The 16,138-nt window shown below is 51.1% G+C and overlaps 2 protein-coding genes across 2 annotated transcripts in view; one reads left to right on the forward strand and one right to left on the reverse strand.

Moving 5' to 3' along the window:
* LOC131209777 (uncharacterized) overlaps positions 1–1,120 on the forward strand; it is a 1,174-nt gene extending 54 nt beyond the window's left edge. The window contains exons 1-2 of the mRNA XM_058202915.1: positions 1–437; positions 502–1,120. The exon at positions 1–437 is cut by the window's left edge and continues 54 nt beyond it. Of these exons, the coding sequence (XP_058058898.1) occupies positions 56–437; positions 502–938 (819 nt within the window). The 5' untranslated portion in view covers positions 1–55 and the 3' untranslated portion in view covers positions 939–1,120. The remainder of the gene's footprint in view (positions 438–501) is intronic.
* A 5-nt stretch (positions 1,121–1,125) lies between these two features.
* LOC131208089 (uncharacterized) overlaps positions 1,126–16,138 on the reverse strand; it is a 28,182-nt gene continuing 13,169 nt past the window's right edge. The window contains exons 9-17 of the mRNA XM_058200735.1: positions 15,901–16,107; positions 14,793–14,899; positions 14,239–14,417; positions 12,936–13,430; positions 12,274–12,449; positions 9,742–12,164; positions 9,074–9,661; positions 8,597–8,843; positions 1,126–8,508 (exon numbers count right to left, since the gene is read on the reverse strand). Coding sequence (XP_058056718.1) covers positions 3,222–8,508; positions 8,597–8,843; positions 9,074–9,661; positions 9,742–12,164; positions 12,274–12,449; positions 12,936–13,430; positions 14,239–14,417; positions 14,793–14,899; positions 15,901–16,107 — 9,709 coding nt within the window. The 3' untranslated portion in view covers positions 1,126–3,221. The remainder of the gene's footprint in view (positions 8,509–8,596; positions 8,844–9,073; positions 9,662–9,741; positions 12,165–12,273; positions 12,450–12,935; positions 13,431–14,238; positions 14,418–14,792; positions 14,900–15,900; positions 16,108–16,138) is intronic.

Here is a 16,138-nt window from a genome sequence, read left to right on the forward strand (position 1 = left end):
CTCTTTTGCCCACGTTTTAGCGTAAGCTTTGTCGACCAGCGCAGTTCCCACGATCATGGCGGCGAAGGCCGACAAACCGATGCTGTGGCAGCGCGGTGAGGTACTGGAGATGCTGTGCATCGTTCGGGCCAGCGGTATAGAATTCCTGAACGGCACACGCAGCAACCAAAACGGTGAACTGTTCCAACATATCGCGGAACGAATGAAGGTTGTTGACCAATTCGTTCACCGCGATGCGGCGCAGATCGAGAGGAAGTGGAAGGTGCTGAAGGGCGTTTACGACAGAATCAAAAGCGACAAGCGAAAGCCGGCTTCACAATTCGAGTTTTACACCGAGATGGACGAGATCTTTCAACTCGCTGTGAAGCGCAGCACGATCGATATGGCCACCGTCCAGCTCATGGGTGTGGAGTCGCTCGCTCCAGAAGCCTTCCTCAGTAAGGACCTCCGGCAACCGCTCCATCCACGTACCCGTACATACAACACAACATTTCTTTGCAGCTATCGCTGACCGTGTGCCTGTGGCCGAGGACACCGAGAACACCGAAGACGAGGTGATCGACGATACGGCTTTCGAGATGGAAATGGCGGAACGTGCCGCTCAACCGCGACGTACGACGAGGCCCAAGAAGCTGTCGCCCGAAAATAGGCAAGAGCTTTTGGACAAGGTAGCCGAGATGCAGAAAAAGCATCAGCAGGAGTTTAATAAGAAGCAAATGGAAGTGATCGAAACGGAGTTTGAGACTTTCCGGGCGATGGAAAAGGACGTCTTGCTGCAGCTGAAGCTCGACATGGAGGTGCTCAAAGAGAAGTGCCTCGAACGGATTGTGGAGGTCGCGCGTGGCGAATCGTCCGCGGCCGATGTCCTGGAAGCGGTGATGCCGGGAGCGAGTACGCTGAACTGCAAACGGCGCAAGACACACAGGAAACGTAATTAACCGAAGGTTGTGTGATGGACCGTGAACGTTTTGAATTAAGCCAACAGACATACCGCGCTACTACTTGTTTCTTTGAAACTAACATCATATGCGTTCCTTGTGCTACATGAACGTTGAGGGTTGAGACCGACCCCATCGATTGGTTGAACTGATGATATAATGAAATACAACGCTACTGACAGTTAAATTTTCGTTCTTTTTTATTATCACTTGCTTCAAATCAAACAACCACCATTTCTATTACAGCATCACCATTCTCCAATGGTTCTCTTTTATCTTCATGGATTCTGTCCAGTGTTGCTTCTTCTAAAAGCCCTGATGATGCCCTCCTCCTTCGGTTTTTACTATTTACGTTTGTTTGCAAGAAAACTATCGTCAGAAGTTGCACATCAATTTGATTGTGCGGTTGTGTTGTGTTGTTTGTTATGTGTTTTCACAATTTCCTGTCTGCATTTGAATATGTTAGATTTTTATATTATCTTCCCACTTTATCTCTACACCCTTTTCTCTCACAGTGTCTCCCCATTACATCCCGCGGCACACACAGCACAACGGAGCTTCTTCGCTACTTTCTCTCTCTCTCTCTCTCTCTTTCTGTCTCACGCACTCATTCTCTTTCCCTCGCCGATCAGCTTCTTCCATCTTCTTTTGTAGCTCCTATTTAAAAACAAAACAGTCGAACTTGTTGTGTATGCGTGCCCCTCTTCCTCTCAACGTTCCGTTACTTTTTAATCCTTCCGCGTCCAACGGTGAAGGAGACAGAGGAAGAAGAAGAAAAGTGCTCAGGTATATGTAAATGTATGTACAAATAAATGGCAATACACAATTAACTGTCCTCCAATCCTTGCTACACTACACCACACACAAACACGCACATCTACAACACCACAGAGATCGTGGTCTGGTGGCGGTGGCTAAGATGTGCCTACGAATTTTGCCTGTCCAACGTCATTGGCCACGATTTTTTCCTAGTTCTCTTTACACCATCCCCACGTTGCTACTAGAGTTCTACGCGTCGTCGCCCTCACATGCATAAGATGCTTTCTAAGAAACAAAAACCAAAAAATAAGGTCGAAAATAAATAGTTATAGTTATCCTTTAAATTGTGTTTTCCCTACATAACTAACAGCGCGCGTGGGAATTCGCACACATAGCGCGCTCCACCCCCCAACATACATCCCGCCAGTTCCCAGCTGTGTGCCTGTGTGTATACAGTAATGGTCCTTCCTCCCCAGCCAGGCTCTTAATTTGCAAAACAAAACCGGAAGGTCGGTTTAAGATAGGTGCAGGATTCAACAACGCACACCCCGCGTAAGGAGCTACCAATCTTTTTCCGTTGGCGCACGAGACGTCGTATTTGCTGTGAAAAGTAGGCTACTTTCGTCACACACCAACCTCCTCGCTCACGCGCTCTCTCTTTTTCTCTTAGTGCTGCACTATTCCTACTCTACTCATTTCCTTCCCTGCCACTACTCGCGTTACACTATCATGTTTAATATGCCGTTACTATGGTTACCGACGAGTCTAAGTGTAAAGCGCACACACGCGTTGGTAAGTTGCTATGTTATTTATACAGTATCTAGGCTTTCCTTTCTTTTGATTTGTAACGTCTTTTTAGTGACGATTGGTTTGTGATTCCATTCCATCTCATTAACCCCGTAGGTTAATGCGTCGAGCGGAGAGGCAATAAATTTTCTTTTCCCTCGTGGACGTCGCATGCTACCACCCCAAATGTGCCGTCTATACGTCACGCGGAAGGAAGCCAAGGGCCAGATCGAACCAAGAAGTATGGTCATCGAATGACAGCAATTTCCCACAAGTTGTCCGTTGCCGAACTAAAACCGCGTGTCATTGTTTTGAGCGTACCCCACTGGAGGCCCGTGTCGATTCCTTGCCTACTCTTTCTGTACAAGTCCGAAACGCACGTTTGGACACACCACCCACCCACTTCATCCACCATGAAGATCGGGAATGTTGTTGAAAAAACTTTACACGCTCTCCCTCGTGCCGCGCCGTCCACGCTGTTCTAAAGCCTCTTCACTGGTTGCTGAGTCAAAAACGCTCACCATCCGAGTCACGCACAGAGTGTTGATTGTTGGCAGGGGTTAGTTCATCAGCTATGGTTGCTATGATTTCGACATTCGTTAATATCAGTGTCATACTTTTGTCTCTCACGCTGCAACTTAAACTACCTATTCTAACGATCTCCGATTGATCGATGATCGGTGTATTCGTCTCCTATTTCTGACCTACTGCTTATAAGCGTCATTTATTCGTTTTTAGTCAAATCGGTTGATCGTCCCGATCCGAGTCATGCTGATCCTTTCCGCCGGACGCGGAGAGATTGAGCGAACCGGTGCTGCTGTCGGAGAATCCACCCGAGGACGGCACAGCGCTGGCAGCGGCGGCGGCGGCAGCTGCCTTCGCTTCGGCCGCCATACGGGCAGCGGCGGCCGCTGCCTGGCGCCCTGCACTTGACCGCAGTTCTCGCTTGCGTTCCGGAACGCCGATGGACTCTAAATCTTCCCCGCTGCGTGGTCGTTTGCTGCGCGTCGTTCGTCGCCCACCGGAAGGTGTTCCGCCGCCGGATCCTGCGGATACCTGCGCCATCGCAGCGAGTGATGTTCCACCGGTTCCACTGCCACCTCCGTTCGATTCACATCCGCTCGAGTTGGCCGCGTCCGTGCTGGAGCGTGTTGACTTGCGTGCCGGTCCGTGTCCACCGCCACCGGACAATTCCGGTGTTGATTTCTCCGACTCTGATCGCATCGCTTCATCGTCCGCGCAAACACCACCACCCTCCGGTCCTACCGCCATCGGCTGGTGTAACGACTGATGGCGCCGCGATGTTCTCCGCCGTTCTTCGGAGCACGCACCAATCCCACCACCACCCTCGTGATCCGACTCTCCACCAACCCCCGTCGCTTCCTTGTCTATCGCCAGGTCGTGATGGTGCTGCTGCTGATGATGGTGGTGGTGAAGCTCGTCACGACCGATGTCGTGGAAGGAATCACCCTCTGAGTGGGCAGCTGATTCCTGGTGTGATGTGACCGGATGATGTGGCGCCACATCAGCGCCGGTGACCGCGGCCAGATCGTCACGTATACTCCTGTTTCCCGACTCACCCCGACCGAGGTCCTGGTGGAGAAGGTGATGATGGTGATGGTGATCACCAGCGGCTATTCGCCTTTCCGTCGACTCTTCTTCGGCGAGATCATTTTCTCTCCTACGTTTCGATTCGCGATGCCGCAGCAGTGCGGCCGCTTCCGCTGCTTCCTCAGCGGCTGCCGCCTGCATCAGTGCCTGGTGGTACGAAGGATCATCCGCCGTTAACTTCAACGGGGTGCTGCTTCCGTGCAGATGGTGGTGGTGCTGCTCCTGTTTCTTCTGCTCGACCGCCGCAATGCGCTGCTGTTCGATCAGCCGTTGCGCTTCTTGCGCTTCGTGCACTTTCTTCAGGTGCTCCTGCTGCAGCAGCTTCTGCTTTTGCTTTAACAACATTATCTGCTTCTGAGGGTCATCCTCTTCACTCAACACACCACCACCCGACTTGGACAGCTTGGAAGGCGCGATCAGATCTTCAAGGTCCATCTCCGGTCCCGCACTGGGCCCAGCAGTTGATGAGCCCGCTTCCGCGGAATTTCCACTGCCAATGGCGACCGCTCCATCGATAGCTCGTGAAGCTCCACTTCTGCCGCCGCCGCCTCCTATCGGTTCCGTCGACGATCCTCCTGCGGTGCCTGAGGAAAGATTATGTGGTCCTAATGCGGCCAACGAGAGCACCGACGCTCCGCCCAGCAAATTCGCACCACCTACACCGCTACCAACGGTTTCGCATCGTCCAGACGATCCGATTGTCGACTGAGATCCACCTGGATTGGCCAGCGAAACCGATAGTCCGGCAGCGGCAACACGGCTTAGATCGGCTGCGACACTGTCGACCGACGAGCGAAGATTTCGCTCGGATCGTTCCATCCTTTCCATTGCTACCGCGGCCTCGCGGTCGCGTCGCTCCAAACGCTCCAATCGATCGCGCTCCTGCCGCTCATGTCGCTCGTTCCGTTCTCGCTCCCGATGTTCCCGCTCGCGCTCCCGTTGATGTTCCCGTTCGCGCTCGCGTAACTCCCGCTCCAAGTTGCCACTAGATGAGGATGAACTCGAAAGGCAAGCCGGACTCTTGGAGCTCAGATTAAGCGATGATGAAGACCCGCCGCCGGGTAACGGAGAGGGTGCTAGTGAGATGGTGGTCTGAGACGGTAGCGACGCAGCAATGCTTGCGGCAGCCACGGGCGTCAGAGTTACCTTGTCCAGACCAAGTAACGTAGACGACGATTCGGTGGCGCCACTCGAGCGACTCGAGCGTGGTGACGACTTCAGTTCTTCCGGTGCTCCGGAGCCTCCGAGCAGCAAAGTCTTCGGATCGAGTTTCGATAGATGATGCTGCAGCTGGGCTGCCTCGTGTCGAGCGCGCTTCGACTCCGACGGCGAAGGTGTCGACGAACTCGACGATGACGTCGGAATGAGCGAGATTGCCGGCCCAACGCCGAGACTTCGTGCCAACAGTTCGATCGGATTTTTGCTCAACTGCTCAAACGCATCCTTGAGGTCTTGGTCGCGCGCCTTCTTGGCGGCCGAAGGGGACGACGAGCGCCCACTGCTTCCCGTGCCCGTTCCTGAGGCACCCGACGCGGACAAAGCGTGGGCTGCCATGCCGGCGAATAACGCTTGGCTGAACTCGGGCGGTATCGGAAGTGGAAGATCCTTCGCGGACATTGCCGCCATTGCAGCAGCTGCGGCCGCTGCTTGGGCCTGCGACGAGCTGCTGCTACTGCTGCCCCCACCCTTCGACGAATGCGATGAGCCAGTGGACGGCAGTTTTCCCGTTGCAAACGCCTGCATGGCGGCCAGATCGGTCGGAAATCCGCCTGCAGTGAGCGTTTCAAGGATCTTGCGCCGTTCCCGTTCAAGCTTCTCGAGGGCCTGTTTGTTGGCTTGTTGTGCGGCGGCACTTTCGCGTGCTCGCTGCTTCTCGGCCGCACTCGATCCACCCCCGCCTCGGCCACCGCCACTTCCTCCACCGGATCCTCCGCCTCCGCTGCCGGGACTGGCCTGGGATGCGGCGGAAATATCCAGTCCAGCCGAACGCGTCAACGACTCGAGAAGGTGTGTGTCGTGCGGGAGCAGCAGCTGCTGGAGCTGGGCCGCTTCCCGTGCAGCCTGCTGGTGGGCGGCTGCCGCTGCAGCAGCTGCTTGCTGTTGGCTTAATCCCGACGAACGTCCCTTTCCGCCTCCGCCTGGCGAACCGGTCGATTGCGAAGAACCGCCTGAACCGCCCATTCCTCCGCCAGCACCGCCGCGGGAATTCTGTTTCCCAGATTGCGATTGCCGCGAGGTCGTCGTCGAGGAAGACGTACCCGTCGTGCTTCCGCTCGTTCCCAGTCCGCCAGCACCGGGCAAACCGTAAGGATTCAATCCCCCCAGGCCCAGGGGTGTGTAGAGCAGGCTCGGGTTGGGGAAGAAGAACGGGAATTGGCTGTTGGCCGCGGCGGCGGCTGCTGCTGCCGCTGCCGCTGCCTGCTGCTGTTGTGAGGAGCTTTGGCCTTTCGATGAACCTTGTTGGCCAGAGCCGGATGATGACGAGGTTCCAGCTCCATCGTTGACGGCGGAAGATGATTTTCGCGATTTCCCTCCGCCACCACCACCTTTCGTGGGCGTTCCGCCGGACGATGCTGCGGCAGCCGCTGCCCCGAGTGCGGCGGCCGGATCCAGACCGGCGGCGGCCATCATGGCAGCCAAACTTTGCGCATCCATGCCGGCCGACAGCCCTCCCAGACCGGCCAGATTCGAGAAGAGATTCATGTTGTTGAGATTTCCCAGACCACCGAGACCGGCCAAGCCTGGCATGCCACCGAATGGCATAAGCAGTGGATTGTTCTTCGGGTCAAAGCTTCCGAGTCCCGGTATGCTAGACAGAAGGTTCGCATTCAACCCGGCAAGCCCAGGGAACTGCATACTGGCGGCGGCTGCGGCCGCCGCAGCCGCTGCTGCATTGCTACTGCTTTGCGAGTGTTTCTTCGACGACGAAGAAGTCGAGCCGGAGGACGATTGTTGACCACCGCTTCCGCCGCCACCACTTCCGCTGCCGTACTGACTAGCTGCGGAGGCGGCGGCTGCATTCTGCGAACGCATCTGCTTGGCCGATGATGATGACGAACCACCCTGACCACCGCCGTCCCCCATCGTTCCCTTTGACATCGCTGAAGAAGGCCCCGGAAGGGTGATCGACTCGGCCCATTTCGGATCGATTTCGTAGGCCGGATTATCCGCTAGCCACTGAGTTAGCCGCTTCAACTGCGGCGCTTTGTTGCCCGTCAATCGCTTGCCATTGATTTTGTTGATCACTGCAACGTACTCGTCGCCGGTTAGATTTTTCCAGTTGAAGGCCATCGCATTGTTTTCGGCTTGCTGCTGCTGCTGCTGCTGTTGTTGCTGATGCTGCTGCTGCTGCTGTTGGTGGTGGTGTTGTTGTTGCTGCTGTTGCATACTGTTCGCGGAACCCCGCGTCGATCGTGAACTCGACCCGCCTTGCGAAGAAGACGATCCGCCGCGCGATCGCGATCGAGACAGATAATCCATTCCCATGGCCTGCTCCGTCAGAGCGGCCGTCTGCTCCGCGAGCCACTTGTTTACCTTCGCGTCGTGCGCACTGCCATATTGGCCCAGTTTGGAGCTCAATTCGGCCGCCTGCTTCATTTCGGCAAACATGGCTTCGTACGCTTTGCGCTGTGGTGAGTTAGCTGGCATAGACTGGATGAGTTTCTGCTGTTGCTTCAAAAATTGTTGCTGTTCGACTTGTGCCGCCTGAGCGAACAGGGCGTTCAGACTGTCCTTCGACGACATACCCGACATTCCCTGTAGGGCCGCCTGCATGCTGGCAGCTACGGCGGCATTACTGTTTGCGTTGCTGCTCGAAGACGAATTAGAACCACCCGCCCCCTGATTTTTGGGATTGCCTGGAACGCTCGTGACGGTGATGGTGAAAGGTTTCTGTGGTGGCTGTTGGCTCACCGAAGACGGTGCACTAGCCGGGGTCACCGAGACGCTCGGCGGAATCTGAGGTTTCTTCATCGAGCTTCCTGAAAAGCTGCCACCCGGTGGTGTCGGATCACCAAAGATCGTCTTGTGTTCCTTGGCCGCCGACAGGCCGAGCACGATCTCGTCCAATTTTCGGCGTTTCTTTTCTTTGCCCAGTGGCGGTTCTTCAATCGGCACGCTAACGTTATTCTTCTTCATTAGCTTCGACAGCATGTCGTTCAGTTTACCCTTACCAGCGGCGGCCGCCGCTGCCACGGCAGCCGACGGGGACTGCATCATGCCTGCCGGTCCTGAGGCACTGGTTATACTAATACCACTCGGCAGATGCTGCTGCTGGCTGTTGGAGGACTTTTTATTCTTTCCAATGGAAAAGTCCTGCACCTCACTAAGATCCATCGGGCCGCCAGCACCGGCACCCGCAGCTACACTGCTGTTCTTGATCATTTCTGCAATATTAACCTTTGGCAGACTGTAACTGTAAGGACGAAAAAGCGAAGACAAAAAGTCAAAACTATGCAAAGGAAGGGAGGCCCTTTAAAATCACACAAGATCCTTCCTTTTACCTGGAAGATAAATCGATCGGGGTTAGCGTGCTCGACGTTCCGGGAATAAGCGTCGGTTTCGGGTAGGACATTTGGTTTCGCGGAGCATGCTGATGGGCCGGTGGTGGTTGCAGCACGTTCGAATTCGTACTGCTACCACTGCCACCCCGTGCGTTGCTTCGAATCTCCTGCACGTCCTCGTCGTTCCATTGGATACCGCCGCCACTGTTGCTCGACGAGTGTGACGGTTGTGACTTTGAATTCGGAACTGCAGAAAATGAAGACAAAACAAGTCGTTAAACACCATCTCGAGACACCATGAGTTGAAACAAAGACTATGTTGGCCAATAAATTAATGTTTTTGAATGGTTGACCTGCGGATGCATGGCACAAACCCAAAATCTAAAACCAAACGCATGAAACCAGGATGCCAGATGACAGTAATGGAAGCACACCAACACTGAAGCAGTGAAAGCTTAATATGAAGTATTTGTTTACCTGGGCTTTGTGTATTATTCAGCAGCGCATGCAATTTCGCTCGCTCGGTTTCAACATCGATAGCAATGTGTCGCTTGCGTTTCTTACTTGTCGGTGGCATCGTCACACCGACTCCGGCCGCTACCGCTGCCGCTGCATGAGCTGCTGCTGCTGCCACCGCCATGCTCTGATTCATCGACTGCGATCCGCTACCAGTAGCTCCGATCGAGGAACTGTTCCCGGATCCCATCAGCATTCCACCACCGGCAGAGGAACCACCGGTGGCCGAGTGCTGACCAAGCGCCGCAGCCTGGCTGATCTGCTTCGCATTTTGATGATCGGTCGTGATCGTTATCACGTCCGGTGTGCTGGACGCCGACCGACGCAGCATATCGTCGTTCATCGGAATAATGCGCTTGATCGTCTCGTATAGCGGAATATCCAGATCGATGCCAAGGCATCCAGTGTACGCTGAGTACGATTTGCCGACCGGCCACTCACCCTGCTCAACGCAATAAATAATGTGCCCAACGCGACGTTCGAGCGCAAAATCGCGGAACCATTTCACGATCATCGACGTATCGATCATGCTGGCAAATTTGCTCATGTCTACAAAGAAAGGGGAATCCAGAGGACATTAGAAAATGCTTTTAACAAATTTTTCAATGAAAACACTTTGATAGACATACTTTTCAGATCCTCTTTGGTGAGACTGCTGTCGAGCTGCTTCAGCTTCATCAACGGTTGAAATACCTCCAGATCCGGGAAACGAGCCTTCAATTCTGCAGCCTGCTTCGAGCAGCGCTCCTCCTCAGACACCAAGTTCACGACCGCTGGTTTCGCCTCGACCGACTTCTTCTCCTCCACGATGATAACATCGGGAGATGGTGACCTTTCTGGCGCTGCTTTCGATTTCGCTGTCTCTTCGCAGTTTACAATGACCGGCGACACTTTTTCCGTATCGTCACTACTGACGATGAATTTTTCTTCACCCATAACCATTGGCGCCACTTCACTGACCGGCTCCTTTTCCGTAGTACCAACCGTGGATTCTTCAGGTGCAGGTGCAGGTGCAGGTGCAGCCGCAGCAGCAGCCACAGCCGTAGTGTTCTCGTCGACCAGTCCGGAAGCAGCAGAATCTGCTTCATTCTTTGTTTCCGGATCACTACTGGCTATCGTTTCATGTACTTTAGTGGGAGACGAAGCGCTAGGTGCTTCCTGGTTGACTGCAACTACGGTTGAGGTTTCCACTTCCGAACCATGCTCCTCCTCGTTCGCCTTTGGCCTTGGCTCTTCCACAGATTCCGCTTTGACAGTCTCAGTAGATGCTATGTGTTCCTCAGTCTCCTCCTTTGCTTTAGAAACATCTTCCGAACATACAGCATCGGTAGGGGTCAATTCTGCGGATGGTTCCGTCGCCGATTTCTTTTCATCATGTGCACCTTTAGCAGTGTTTTCGGCGATAGTGTCCCGGTTGGCAACGGCTGCATCTTCTACCAGATCACCTTCTTTGTCTGCTGTTTCGCCGTCCTTAGCCTCGTCTCCTGTCGGTTCGTCTACTTCCATGCGCAATTCCTTCTCGACGGAGGGTGTTCTGCGTCCATCGACTGATGGCTTCGAAGCAAGATTCGGCTCCTCTTCGTTGGTGTCCATTTTGTCATCTTCCTTCTCTTTCATCTCGGTCTTCGAATCATCACTAAAGCTCGGGTCAATCGTTGTACTTTCCATTTCCACTTCTTTTACCGCTTCAGTGTCTGAGGGTTTTACTTCCGATTCAGTAGAGACCGATTCGTCCTTTTCGCCATCTATACTGATTTTTTCTTCCGTGCTCACTGCATCCGGCATGTCGGGGGTTTCTTCCGAGGAATTCGGCAGCTCAACAGCCATTTTCTCGGGACCATCGGTCTTATGCTCCTCGTCGGTGGAGACAGTAACAGCATCACTAACCGTATCATCCACTAACTTTTCTTGCGATTTCTCTTCGGTGAGTGACTCCTTGCCATCTTCCGCCATCTCTGCATCTTTTACCGGCTCGACATCACCGGCGACAATGGAATCGACAACCATCAATTTCTCAGAAAGGTCCTTCGAGGGGAGATTGTTTTCGTCACCAGCATTCTCTTTCTCAGTTAGCTGCTTTTCCGAAGATACTTCCTTGGCCGAAGATGCTTCGTCGATTGTTGTCTCCTTCTCTGGCGACATCTTTTCACAATCTGACTTTTCAATCGGTGCCTGCTCGTGCCCCTCGGAAGATTCCTGTTCAACATTCTCATCTGCCAGAGGTTCCTCTGTAACTTTTTCCGGAGATTTTCTTGTGCTTTCGGCATCTCGTGCACTTTCCTCGTCTTTGCCATCTTTTTCCAAAACAGCAGAGGCAGTCTTCTTGTTCAGATCTACGCTCACCTCTTCCGCAGAAAGCTCGGCAGTATGTTCTTCCTTCACTGGGGAAACCACTTCTGCTTTAGTAGTAACATCTTTACCAACATCCTTTCCCTCTTCAACCGAAACAACGGTCGATGTTGCTTCTTTCTCCTGTTTCACCGTCTTTGCGGCAATCGGCAAGGAGGCGGCAGTGGTGCTTTTTTCAGGCGACGCACTTTTGGACGAAGCAGCTGAAGCGGCCTTGGCGGCCGCTTCCGCCTTGGCTGTTGCTTCTGCCTGCATCTTCATGAGATGTTGATTTTGCAGTTGAATTTGCATTTCCAGCTGCTGCAGGTACTTCCTTGCCGATTCGTAGAAAGGAAACTCGGGATCGGCTAGAATCAGCTGCTCAGAGCGATAGATACCGTACTTCAAAACGGCACGCAGCAACTCCCGATCGTGCCGACCCGGGATCCACCAGTCGGGCGTGTCGAGATTGTTTTCGCATAGCCGGATGTTTTCCTCCAGCTTCGGGTGTTTGATGATTTGCCTCGCCTTGGACAACAGCTCCAGCCGGTCGAGAATCAGCTTTGCATGATCCTCTGTTACATCATCGACCAGCCCATCGAGACCCTTCTCGTCATCGTTCAGCTTAACGCACGCCTGGCGTTTACACATCGCGATGAACACTTTGTAGAAATCGCTCAGATTTTCGTCCGTTTTCTTATCCAACTTGGCAAACACTTTGAATCTGTAACATCGAAAACATTTGTGAATATTGTTGCTCGCAAGTTCGACTTCTTGCTAAGGTGTGTGCCTTGCCAAATGACAAACAACACTACGGACAGACTACTACTCACCGACTCCAATCGGGTGTGGGGACGGCCGTGTTAGGCTGCAGGTCGATGCCGTAACCGGTGAGCACGCGAATGAACTCATTTTCTTCGCGCCGTGTCCACTTCTTCGGTATCTGCTCCAACCGAACGCGCTCCCGTTCACGCATAACTTGCTCATTCTTTTCACGCCGTTCCATTTTCTACAGAAACAATTGTCGATATCACATTAGAAAAAGAAACATCAAACAACGCATAGTGTGGACGGTGGTCATTTGAAATCTAGTCAAATTACCAAATAATACACAAAAAACTACCCCTACAGTTACAATCAATTTCTAAAAGGATTGCTGAAGTAATCAACCATAACCAACCAGAAAAGAAACTAATCATAATAAGAAACTAAGTAAACTCATTGAATGGAAGAAACAAAAAACGACAAATAATATCAACCTTTAAAAAGTGATGCCCCATTTGCCTCATTTATCCCATATATTACAATGCTCAGACAGAGTGTAGCACACACCTGCACATATGTTGTTGTTGCGAGTCGAAGTGATAGATAAAATAAGGTCATAAAAAGAAGCCCAAGAAAACCTCACAGCGTGAGTCCCTTTTGTTTTGTTAATGCGAAACTTGTCCCAAACGGAAACAAAAGTGAATACGATTTTTTTACTGCTCATACTAACCAAGTACATTGCAAGCTTCTGCAGATCTATGTTCGCCAGCTGGTTCGGGTCGGCCGGATTTAGGCCCAGTCCAAGACTGAGCATAAGACTGAAATCGGCTGCCGTTGGCATTCCGGAGGTGGGTGCCTGCAGGCCCCCAAGGCCTCCACTTCCAACGCCGCTCGTTGATGGTTGTGGTTGCAACTGTTGCTGCTGCACTCCCTTACCGACCGAACCGCCACCGACTGACGGGTGACCAATACCGCCGCTGGAAGATCCGTACACACCAGCGCTGCCGGGAACGGAATGTGTCAGGCCCATTGCGTTTCCTCCCTGACCACCGACGACTTGTCCCATTTGCGCTTGCTGCTGTCCTTGCTGCTGTTGCTGTTGGGGTTGTTGTTGTGATGTGGTTGTGACAATCATTGGACCAGGCGTAGTTGAAGGAGTCGAAGGTGAAGAGGATGACTGCCCGGACAGTGTCGGTGTACCCGCTGGTGGGATTATCGACTGTAGCTAGACAACAAATGCGTGGGTCGGGCGGTCGTGAAGAATGCAAGTAGTGCCGATTTTAACGTTGTTATATTTTATTTCACGTGACATAAACCGTGGAAGAGAATAAGCAGCAAGTTTAAGATTGGTACATTATCAACATTGAATTAATCAATGCCCAATAAGTTTAATTCAAATGTTACAATATAACGCATGGAATGATAAGTGCAATGATGAAAACATCCAAATGATCAAATGTTCTGAGTAAGTGCAAAATGATGGCCTCACAGAAGCGTAAACGAACATCGATCAATTCTTACTCGTATGTTGTAATACACATATCTCATCTTAACACTTTTTGCGTATTATGGTTGCCTTTATAAAGGCCCCGTGAAAATTGCTCAATGTTTTTGCATTCGATACTCGATTCGATGCTCCAGAATTGCGCAACACAACCGTAGCAATACTTCTCATAAGTAGTTTGTCATTCTTCTCCTGTACTGATACAATCTAATGAATCTATCGTGGTATGTCTCATTTGTTACTAAGGACACTACATCTGCTTGAATAGGTGATACATGTGCAATTTACAGGACGTGACAAACATACTAAATTTGATAATAGATCAAAATGCGTAATACGAACGGCGGTTCAAAACATTTTCATTGATGAAAATCACAACTAAATCCAAACTAGACTCTACACATGGTCGTATCTATGAAAGACAAACTGCAACGTTCTATTACGCGGAAGAAGTACTCAAAATAAACCTTTCATGCAATCGTGGTGATCGATAAGTACGAAATGACATGAATTTTAGTCTCATTCTTACCTTGGCCTTCTGTTGTTGCTTGAGTTCCTCTTTCTTGTAGTTGCGTTGATAGGACGTGATCACTCGTCGCAGCCTCGTGTTCAGATCCTGCATCGTTGGCCAGGCCATGTTCTCCAGGTTCGAGTCGGAGGGTGCCGGTGTTGGTGCGCTAGTCGTACCCGCTGTGGATTCTTCATCATCTAAATTAGTATTTATTACAAAAGGGGGCCGTTGTTAGGATAAAACCAAATCTACTTTCTAAGTTTGCCGTAGAGCTACATGAAAGGACAGATGCTGGAGATGATGATGATTATTATGGGTGGAGAATACTCAACCCGACGACGGTTGGGTGTGGTTGTGAGAGGAAAGTGGTGCAAAACGTGGCAAATAAGGTGCACGTGTAGTTTGTAGAAAACAGGATTCACTACTTCAAGTTACTTTCTGATTTGGAACGGTTTGGGAACGTATTTACAAATCAAAAGCAATATTTTTCTTCGACAATGTCAAAACACATAATTTACGTAACACATTACGAAATGAAATAATGATGATGTATATGATTGTTTCAGACTCACCATCCTTTGAATCGATGCCAACCGAGGCCGATCTCATCTCTGACGGAACACCATCCTCCGGATCGTCCTCATTGTCTCCCTGTTTGGAGTTTGCATCGTCATCCGTTCTGAAGAGTGTAGAATAAAAAAAAAGATGCTGAAGAACAGTAACGCTACGCTCAAGGAGTGTTGGGCTTTCCGCTAAGGGTAGTGAATGAAGTCATGAGGCAGCAAAGATTAAATAAGCATGAAGGCCTCCTTCGGTATAGAGTTGTGCTGCCTCGAACAGCATTACGAAACCGTAACATCAGTATCCAAAAACATTCTCACGATTTTTAACTTCTGTTAGAACGCAAGGGAGCGCATTAGAACTAGTGGATTCAAATGAAAACACAATGAGGTTGATTATCACCATGACTTGGAATGAGTATTAGACGATGATAAAAAGCGACATTAACGGCGTGGGGTGAATGAAACATGATATCCTTAATTTATTCCGGCACTGTATGCTTGAGATGCAGAAGCTTTTTTATGAAGAAGACAGTTGACAATAGTTAACGAATATTTGAGTTTGTATGCATTACTCTCTACCACTTCGTTCCCATATGACATCGTGATGGTGTTTCATGGTGTTTCAATCTATGTCCATTGTCTGCACACGGTGCTTTATGTGGCTAATATTGCTTCCGCCTAACACCAAATAATGCTAACTATCGACAATTCGAAGAAGCATGACATCGATGGGACACAAAAATGGACGAATCTGACAACACAATCACGACACGAGCGACAGCGAGTAATACAATGAAAATACCACACGAATCCTTTCTTCTGAATCAAATCACATAGAACGAAACGAACAGGATGCAGGGTGCAACCATCGATCGACGGTACAGACAAAAGACGCAATTGCTCTTAGAATGCACGCAGAGTGAGCATAAAATGTCGAGGTAGTAAATAGCAGTACGTTATTGTTGGTTTACTTAAAAATCGAATTCAACAGAAAAAGGGTCACATATCATATACAAATAAAGAGGTCCGGGGAGAGATAGTATCTGAATAAAAAAGTGGAAGATACTGAGAAAGATACATAGAGAGAGTGAAGGAATGGAAAAACACTTGAACTTACTCTTTAACAATCGCTGTCTCTTCGATGGTGCCATCACCGGGACCACAGTGGCTCTGGAAGCAGAGCATCGGATCCGCTCGCATCCCGCGGTAGTTTTCGCAGCCAAGCTTGTACGTTCCCACCAACAAACTTCGATCGCAACAATTTGGATTCCACCATGAGCACGGCAGCTGATCGGGCGTAGGCGGTGGCCGAATTGGGAGATCACTACAGAGAGTACAGAGGCAAAAACACGTAC

Source organism: Anopheles bellator, chromosome 2, assembly GCF_943735745.2.
Source record: "Anopheles bellator chromosome 2, idAnoBellAS_SP24_06.2, whole genome shotgun sequence".
NCBI classification, from domain to species: Eukaryota; Metazoa; Arthropoda; class Insecta; order Diptera; family Culicidae; genus Anopheles; species Anopheles bellator.